Source organism: the organism of the source record quoted next, unplaced genomic scaffold (assembly GCF_019419815.1).
Source record: "Pyrus x bretschneideri cultivar Hongxiangsu unplaced genomic scaffold, Pyrus_bretschneideri_v1 Contig8, whole genome shotgun sequence".
Classification (NCBI taxonomy): Eukaryota; Viridiplantae; Streptophyta; class Magnoliopsida; order Rosales; family Rosaceae; genus Pyrus; species Pyrus x bretschneideri.
The window spans coordinates 4,479,282-4,488,077 of NW_025999820.1; the positions used below are offsets into that span (position 1 = coordinate 4,479,282).

At 38.7% G+C, this 8,796-nt stretch overlaps 2 protein-coding genes across 2 annotated transcripts; one reads left to right on the forward strand and one right to left on the reverse strand.

The window, feature by feature from the left end:
- The first annotated feature begins 1,406 nt into the window (after nucleotides 1–1,406).
- LOC103957155 (F-box protein SKIP2-like) lies at nucleotides 1,407–3,058 on the forward strand. The gene has a single exon (XM_048575399.1). The coding sequence runs from the start codon at nucleotides 1,546–1,548 to the stop codon at nucleotides 2,767–2,769; it is 1,224 nt and encodes a 407-aa protein (XP_048431356.1). The 5' UTR covers nucleotides 1,407–1,545; the 3' UTR covers nucleotides 2,770–3,058.
- Nucleotides 3,059–4,303: 1,245 nt separating this feature from the next.
- LOC103957171 (cysteine proteinase COT44) lies at nucleotides 4,304–7,033 on the reverse strand. Its single transcript, XM_048575400.1, has 3 exons — nucleotides 6,521–7,033; nucleotides 5,053–5,288; nucleotides 4,304–4,952 (listed from the first exon to the last, which is right to left on the reverse strand). Exons 1-3 carry the CDS (start codon nucleotides 6,963–6,965, stop codon nucleotides 4,533–4,535), a joined length of 1,101 nt encoding a protein of 366 aa, XP_048431357.1. The 5' UTR covers nucleotides 6,966–7,033; the 3' UTR covers nucleotides 4,304–4,532.
- Between the last annotated feature and the right edge of the window lie 1,763 nt (nucleotides 7,034–8,796).

The window sequence follows — 8,796 nt, forward strand, 5'->3', positions numbered from 1 at the left end:
CACAGGTAAGTGCCAGGCAAGTGCCAGGCAAGTGCCAGGCAAGTTTATAGTTTATGGTTGTGAATTGGTGGTTATGTGAGATGCATTGAGAGCTCATAAACCTGCACCTCGGTGTTAGTGCTCTCGCCCAGAGTTAGGGCATAGTTCTTCACGTGATATTCACCTCCCGCACCATACGCTCACCTTGGATCCAAGTTAGGTGCACAGTCCTGTCATACAGACCACTTTAGGTGGTTTTGACTAGTAGGTGACCCGCGATTATTCGCACAGTCTTCACGGAATTGTAACACTTGAGCGTATTTATTTACATCCAGTCCTATCGTACATACCACTCTAGGTGATTCTGACTCGTGTGCAGGTATAGTTGTCTAGATGTAGATTTGAGCTCTAGATTCAGCCGTACAGGTCACGTTAGGTGACTCCGGCTGACATATTATTTGCATTGATTGATATCACCTGGGTTACTTACATCTTATGCTGAGATATTTGACATGACATATGTGGATTTTGCTATTTCGAGCATGGTTTCGATATATTCTATTTTCTGGGAAATTATACAGGTTTTACGACGAGGGGTTAAAACTTTTGAGAAATGAGATGATTTTGAAAAACTTTGTTTTTGCCCACTCACATTTTCCGTTTTGCGCCCCTCCAAGTTCTAGTTTGAAGTGATTTGTGGTGGCTTACGAGGAATTCTCGGCATCCCTGACAGATTATTATCAGTGTAGGATCACCTTTGGTTGTTGTGTAATTATTATTCGTCCTACTAGACTGCACTTAGGCTATTTGTGCTCTGATTATGTTTATCACACTTAGTCTTGCACTTGCGTGTTACTTTAACTAATTTATCTAGTAGTTTGGTTTTTATTTATTCGTAATTGTATTATTTTTGCTTCCACACTGTGCACATGGCTACGTCACCTTCACGTGATGCCCAGCACGCCTTGATTTCGGTCGAGGTGTGTCAGCAATTGACAGATTTTTCACGAAAAAACTAAAATGATCACGATGGACAAATTCAAAGAAAGACTAAAATGATTCACAATAGATAGATTCAAGAACACTACTATTAGTTATCATTAATTGTTAAGGACCAGATTAAGGAGTTATGTCAATGTCACGAATCATTTTGGCTAAAAAGTCTTTAATTTATTTGATTGTTAAATTTGAGGATATTTGTGTCTATTTAGATGAAATTTTGGATATATCTGAAGGCTTTTATAAAAAATGACATTTTTGAAATTGAGGATTAATTGTTTGCTATATTTGATAGGGGTGTAGTATCCATACACCTCATTTTACTTCTCACACACCCCTTGATAATTTATATCCGTTGATCTGCTTTAATTCATCATATCCAATGATCAAAATTAAAAAAAGGCGTGAGAAATAAAATGGGATAGGTGGATATCACATTCCATTTGGTAAATACTCATTTTATATGCTCACAAGAAGAACTCACATTTTTAGATAACTTTGAGAAAACCAACCACCATCTCTCTCTCTCCCCTTTGGCGGCGCGTTCAGTTCACTCGCAGCTGCGCTATGGGACAGTCCTATTCGTTTCCTGAGTCTCCGGCGGAGCACAGTCCAAGTGAAATATCAACGAGCCGCCGTTTCAGCTTCAACCCGGTGGCGATTGTTTCATCCTTGAACGACAAAGAGTCCGAGTTTCACGGGGAAGTCACCCAGGGCCGTGACTACACCTCCGATCTTCCCGACGAGTTGTTGGCGAGTATTTTTCACTTCCTCGGTGCCGGAGACCGGAAACGAAGCTCGCTCGTCTGCCACCGGTGGCTGAGAGTCGACGGCCGGAGCCGGCACCGCCTCTCTCTCAACGCCCATGCCGGGCTCCTCCGTTTCCTGCCTGCTCTCTTCGCCCGCTTCGACTCGGTCACGAAGCTCGCGCTTCGATGCGATCGCAAATCGATCAGCCTGGACGACGACGCTTTGTTCCTGATCTCGATTCGCTGCAGAAACCTGACGCGCCTCAAGCTCCGCGGCTGCCGGGAAATCACCGACCTCGGAATGACCGCGTTTGCGCAGAACTGTAAGGGCCTGAAGAAGCTCTCCTACGGCTCCTGCCTGTTCGGCGCCAAAGCCATGAACGCCGTCTTTGAGCACTGCCCGGCGCTCGAGGAGCTCTCCGTGAAGCGGCTCCACGGTGTCCACGACGGCTCGGAGCTGATCGGCGACAAAATTGCGTCGTCGTCGCTGAAATCGATAACCTTGAGGCAGATACTGAACGGACAGTGCTTTGGGCCGCTTATCGTCGGCTCCAAGAATCTCAAGACCCTGAAGCTAATCCGCTGTTTGGGGGATTGGGATACGGTTCTAGAAAAGCTTGAAAATGGAAACCAGAGTTTGATTGAAGTTCACCTGGAGAGGTTGCAGGTGACCGATTTGGGGCTGTCGGCAATTTCGAAATGCTCGAATTTGGAGGTTTTGCACATTGTTAAGGCTCCTGAGTGTTCAAATTTCGGGCTTATCTGTGTTGCCAAAAACTGCAAGATGCTTAGGAAGCTTCACATTGATGGATGGAGGACGAATAGGATTGGGGACGAAGGTTTGATTGCCATAGCCAAAGAGTGCCCAAACATACAGGAGCTTGTTCTGATTGGTGTGAATCCTACCTCTTTGAGTCTAACTGCAATTGCCTCCAATTGCCAAAAATTGGAGAGGTTGGCGCTCTGCGGTAGCGGATCATTTTGTCCTTTAATGTTAGTTGAAGATGATGTTACACGACATTCAGAACGAGCCTTGAGGTGAATGAATCAGAAAGAACAAAATGAATTAGAAAGAACAAAGAAGTAAGTAAAAGAGACGACTCTTTCTTGAACTATATCATAAACAGATCCTCCCCTCCACACCAATCATGAGTTTTTCTCCATTCCTCTTGTATATCGTAACGCCCTTACTGCTATGTTTTGAAAAAAACTTTTCATTTCATTCCCATTTAGGTTCGATTCAGATCCCTCTGTTGTTTCCTTTTCCTTTCGCACGTTTTTCCCGAAATGATAAAGAAGACGGTACATTTAAATTGTACTATTGAAGTGCTTATTGCTTGCCAAAGATCCTACTTCTACAATTGGGAGGTCACCAAGTTATTCAAATAAGTTGTATTTTCGGTGGTTTTCCCATGTTACAACTTCTGTACCAATTCAGTCGATCCGAAATGGATCAGTTAAACATTCTCTTTTATGGGTTATTCTGCTCTTGGAATCACATTCAGCAGTGGTTGGAACATCTCACAAAATTCAACCCACTTAAATTAAAAGTTAAAAAATTGTGCTGGGAAGAAAAATTGTATTCGAAAATCACTTTAGCATTATGATCATCTATGAATTGTAAGTATTATAACTATACCAACTTCCTTGTCACGTTTTCTCATTCATGTTATAACTAAAATATATATGACAAATCAAAATAAAACAGACGGGTGAACATAATAATATTTTGACATTTTTAATGTTAAAACTTCAAAAAGGTGAAGATTGATATGGAAAAATTTGTTTTAGGCATAACACAATACTCGAATACAAAATGAAATGCTAAAATAACTCGTAATATCTTTTTGAGAAGTACCATTAAACTCGTAGTTAGTTATTCACTTACAATTTTCTCAAAGTATTTCATATACACATAGGAAGTTTAATTGAAGCAAACAAGGTCCTACGACCTTTTATTGCACGTGGTAGCAAGGTGGGAAGAGCCAACACTTAAACAAAACCATGCCTACCTTCTCTGTTCAATCATCATCAATTCATCGTGGCCTCAATTTCCACGTTGTTGGCAAACTGTTTTTATAAATATTTATGCAGCAAGCAAATTATTTCTGTTTTTATAAATATTTTTGAATTTATTTATTTATTTTTAATTAACCAATATAATTGTAGGCCTTAATTTCTAAACTAAATATTTGATTCAATATTCTATTATTCCGTCTAACAAGGACCAAAAAGTCATAGACCTTAATATGAAGGTGAAGTAATTAAGGAACCTCCAAATTGACCTAATAACACAATTTTCTCGTTAATCATATGTCACATTTTGATTAATCAATTGATTCTCTGAAGTTACTCTTGCAAATAATACAGGTTCCTAAATTCTGGTGATGAATTTTTTAAGTTGATCGTGCCATTTTTATTCGCTTTTAGTTTTGAATTTTAGAACAATTGTTTTTGCAATCATATTACGTGTGTGTTTTGATTCACGGTCGAAAAAAAATTTCATGATGAATACCATTGATTTACGAATACCCAACAAAATAAAAAGTAGGCAAACAACAGTAAATCAAGTAATGTGCACATAAAAGTAACTTTTGATTGAAACTTGGAATGTGATTGCACAAATTATAAGTTTTGCTAGGTGCAATTTAAACATAATTTAAATCTATTTACAAACAATGATTTCATCCCAAATCTATAATACCAATAATAGCCCACAACCATTTTCGTAAACTTAGACAACAAAAGGGAACACATTGGGCATTTTGTACCGCAATTGACGAAAAGGCCCCCATCATTTCAACTTCAAGCAGTTGTGACCATCTTGATGTCTTGCTCAGCAGAGAAGGAGCTTGATGGGTATTTTTGGCCCTTCTTTGTTGGGTAAGAAGACTCTATTGCAATGCCACACTTGCCTGTGTACGTGCTTGCAACATTTCTCTCTATCTTAAAATATCCACTCTCTCCCCAGTTGGTTCCCCATGAGTTCCTCACCAACCAATAGTCTGTGCCGTTTTCAGTGCCATACCCGACAGCAACGACACCGTGGTCCAATGCTGATCCGCACTCACCAGTGAAAACACCCGACTGGTAGAGTTGTAAGGCCATGCCGCCGGCTTCAATGGCCACGCTAACGGGTTGGTGTGCAACGGCTTTCTTCAAAGCGTTCTCGTCGTAGGACGGAACATCTTCGTACCCGTCGATGCTAACAACCGTATTTTTCTCCTGCAAAATTATAGCGCAACAAAGCAAGACGTTAGAAAAAATGAAATATTACCCTACAAGAGTATAAATAGGGGATTGGCATTGAAAACTTTGGACTGACCAGAGCAACGTTGCATTTTTGGTCATATGCTTTGTAAGGGTAGTCGGATTCAGTGTCAATGCCGCCGTTTAGGATAATGAACTCAAAGGCGTAGTCCATGAGACCACCATCGCATCCGGCGTTGTAAGTCCTGTCACAGTCGACGAGCTCTTGCTCTGAGAGAGACACCAATTCTCCGGTCACTATTTGGTTTATGCCCTCCACTGCTGCCACTGTTGAAAAAGCCCAGCAACTCCCTGCAACCAAGAAATATCAAGGTTTTTGTGAGCACGAATTAGATCCAGTGGGCCTAACCCGAACTTTTGTAGCCATGTTCGGGTTTGGGTGAGCTTGGAGAAACATTTTAGTGCTTAATAAACATTACTATATGAATTTATTAGGACATATGTTACGTTATTAAAAAGCCAGTGTTTGAAGGATAATGTCACCCAAATCAATATTACGAGAAGGATTTCATGACACAAACACACTAACACCATTATATCCAATTTCAATGATATAATATTATGTATAAAGTCGTTGTACGTGATATTATTTAGTAGTACAAATTGTCATGATATTACCACCATAAGAGTCGTTTTCCAATAATATAACTTGTTTTGGGAGGTCGAAATAAATATACTTTTAATAAATAATCATCGATGATTAATTTAACATTTAATTTAATAAAATTTATCGTTTGAAACAAAAAACCTAAAAAAAAAAAAAAAAGGAATCATAAAATATTATAAAAGACTTTAAGAAATCATTTTCAATTTTTTTCCACAAAGAAAAGTGATATTCCAATTTTATATTGACGTGAGGGGTAAGGAATCCCAACTTCCAACTGAAAGTCCAAACCACCAGCAAGCCTCTGCCACCTTATCTAACATTCCACTAACAACACTTTTATCGCTTTCGTGCATGACTAAAATTCAACAGTGGTGGAGCGCATAGCAGGGCATCCCACCATTCAAAGACTTCACCTTTTCCCACCGACCAAAACACCTTTTTTTTTTCCTTTTTCTTTTTGAAAAAAAAATAATAATAAATATCACGAGGCCTTTTCTCCTGGCCATGGAGATGTGCCTCGTCTCTTCTGAGAAGATAAAGGCTACTCGAATTATTGAAAAAAAAAACACTAAAACTAGTAGAGATTTTGGTTATGGATTTGCTTATTGAGTCACGTTAAGAATCAATCAGAACATGACACCGGAATAATTAGTTGGACTCATCGTTGTAAACGTGACACGATTAATCAAATTAATCAAATAGTTAATCATGAATAACTAGTGAGGTTAGTTCTAAATACAAAGAATCTGACTTTAGTTACGTGTTTAATTTGTGTCACGCCGAAAATCAATTTGAACATGACGTGGTTAATTCAGAATCAATTTGAACGTGACACGATTAATCAATCAACATGTTAGGTATCAACATAAAGAAACTTGACAAAAAGTCGCAGTACAAGAAAAAAATAATTACTCACCGCAACTTCCTTGATTTTTGATGGGATTGACGGCACCCTTGACTCTCCAATCCACAGATTCCGGCAACCTCTCGCCGGCGCGAAAAGCGTACCTCAGGCTCGGGTTCTTGGCCTTCATGACCCTGCGCTTAGGGTCACTCCTGGTGCCCAAAAACTTGGCACGGTACTCCTGGTTGGTCAGGTCAGCGAAAGCATTCAGACCGACCTTGTACGGACGGTCCACTGCGTTATGCTCGTCGATGAACTTCAAGTTGTCCTTGAAGATCTCGAACCTCCTCTCCTCCTCCCCGATGCCGTTGTATGTTTTCTGGTGCTTCACGAGCCACTCTTGGTAGATGGCTCTGACGTCGGCCTCGCTCCGAGAGCCGACAATCGGGGAGGCCTGTGAGAGGGTGAAGGAGAGGAAAAGGATGGTAAACATGGCGAGAGACATGGTAGATGCCATGGATTTTGGGAGAGAGGTTGGTGTTTGTGGTTTCTCCAAGGAGAGAGGTGTGCAAAAAGGGTGAAGAGTTTGGGTTTATAAAGGAAAACAAGGGAGTTTAATATTCAAGAATGTTGGTGTCCCATAAGTTTCTTGTCCGATTTGTATTTGTATATACAGATATTTACGGATTTGGATCATCTCCTGAGCCCAAGGAGCGTGAATCGTTAGATGAAAATCCAACGGTTATAATTATTATAATTTTAAAAGAACCTTCTGTTTGTAGCCGTTGAATTTTCATCTAACGGCCCACACTCCTAATCAGAATGATCCTCTCCTTGGGCTCAGTAGAGGATCCAAATCCGATATTTACTATGTTAGACTTTGAATCTAGATTATAATTATTTTACGTGAAACACGTTAATAATATTAGGCCTTAAAGTCTAATTTCACCTACTTATGAAATTATAATTTCAACAATTTATATTACAGCAGGTAGATTAGTTATAAGATGATCAATAAATACATGATCACTTTTTGTTGAATTTGATATTAAGAGTTAAATTTGACATTAAGAGTATAGAATCAATGTATGTGTACTCGAAAGCTATAACCTAGAACTGTTATTTTCATCTTTACTTCGTTGTTTGGGACTACTAAGGTTCGATGCCAGGCTTTGGTGTTGTAACTATGTTGTTTTTGCAAGTGGCTAGTAACTTAGTTTCAACTCTTAATATAAAATCAAATACTGAATAACACATAACGATATATAGTCAATCATATAAAATTTAGCAACAAAATACTAAGTACAAGTTATTTGGAACATTTTTACAAAAATTAACCTAGTAACGGCATCTCCAAATGAGATGTCAAAATCTTAGGTGGAATGCCACTATACATATTTGACATCAAAAGTCTCTTCAACCAAAATGTTATTTGTTGTATGGATTTGAAAGCTTTGTGATTTTGAGTCAATATTTTTAATTCATTTTAGCGATGGGTTCCTTATTCCACTAACATTTCAAACAATAAAATTTTGTTTCAACATTTATTTAAGAATAACAACTATTTAAATAATAAAATAACATTTGATAATTCGGTTAAAAAAGTACAAAATTTGACATAAAATTTCAAATTACTATATCAACCATTAAATATAATTTAACATTTCTTTTAGAGATGATCTAAGCAATTTAGATTCACAATCAATAACCTCTTTTTGTTCACATAGCTCTAGTAATTTATGTTTCCATTGACAACAAAAAGATCTTTTGTGTCATTAATCCAAAAATCAGTATAAATTAAGGGCAAGTTCATGAGAAAAGGAGAAAGGGGATTCTTTCCTGATCGCTTCCTCCTAATTTACCAAATCAGAAAATTCATACCGTTGAAATGTAATCAAACGGCTAAAATTATTATAACTTTTAAAGTTGGCTCTTGTTTGTAATATTTGGTTTAATTTTTAATAGCACGAATCCTTTAATTTGATAAATTAGTAAGAAGGGAGAGGATCCCTTTCCGGAAAAGGGGATCATGTAGGGTTGGGATTAAAACGTGTTCATACTTCAAACATACCATGTGGTGTGGGTGGTGAGCAGGAGTCCAGAAAGGAGGGCTAAATCGTATCCTTCTGGGAGTTGGGTAAATTAATTAATCGCTAGATATTTTCCAACTGTGTATGGAGTATGGACGACAGACGAAGCACGCAAGCTGCAACCAATAATTGTGGGATTGGAACTTAGAATTTGCCAACTTGAAGGAACTGCTCTCTCTCTCTCTCTCCCCCTCCCTCCCTGCTTGTGTTTACTGGTTAAGTTGGAGGTAAAGTGTACACTTTCCTACTCCCGAGGAA

Excerpts from the sequence above, each read along its gene's own strand:
- LOC103957155 (XM_048575399.1), top strand. The coding sequence starts at position 1,546 with ATGGGACAGTCCTATTCGTTTCCTGAGTCTCCGGCGGAGCACAGTCCA.
- LOC103957171 (XM_048575400.1), bottom strand. The coding sequence starts at position 6,965 with ATGGCATCTACCATGTCTCTCGCCATGTTTACCATCCTTTTCCTCTCC. Across the intron at positions 5,289-6,520 it reads CAAAAATCAAGGAAGTTGCG|GGAGTTGCTGGGCTTTTTCA; the intron begins GTGAGTAATTAT and ends TCTTGGTTGCAG. Across the intron at positions 4,953-5,052 it reads AAAAATGCAACGTTGCTCTG|GAGAAAAATACGGTTGTTAG; the intron begins GTCAGTCCAAAG and ends ATAATTTTGCAG.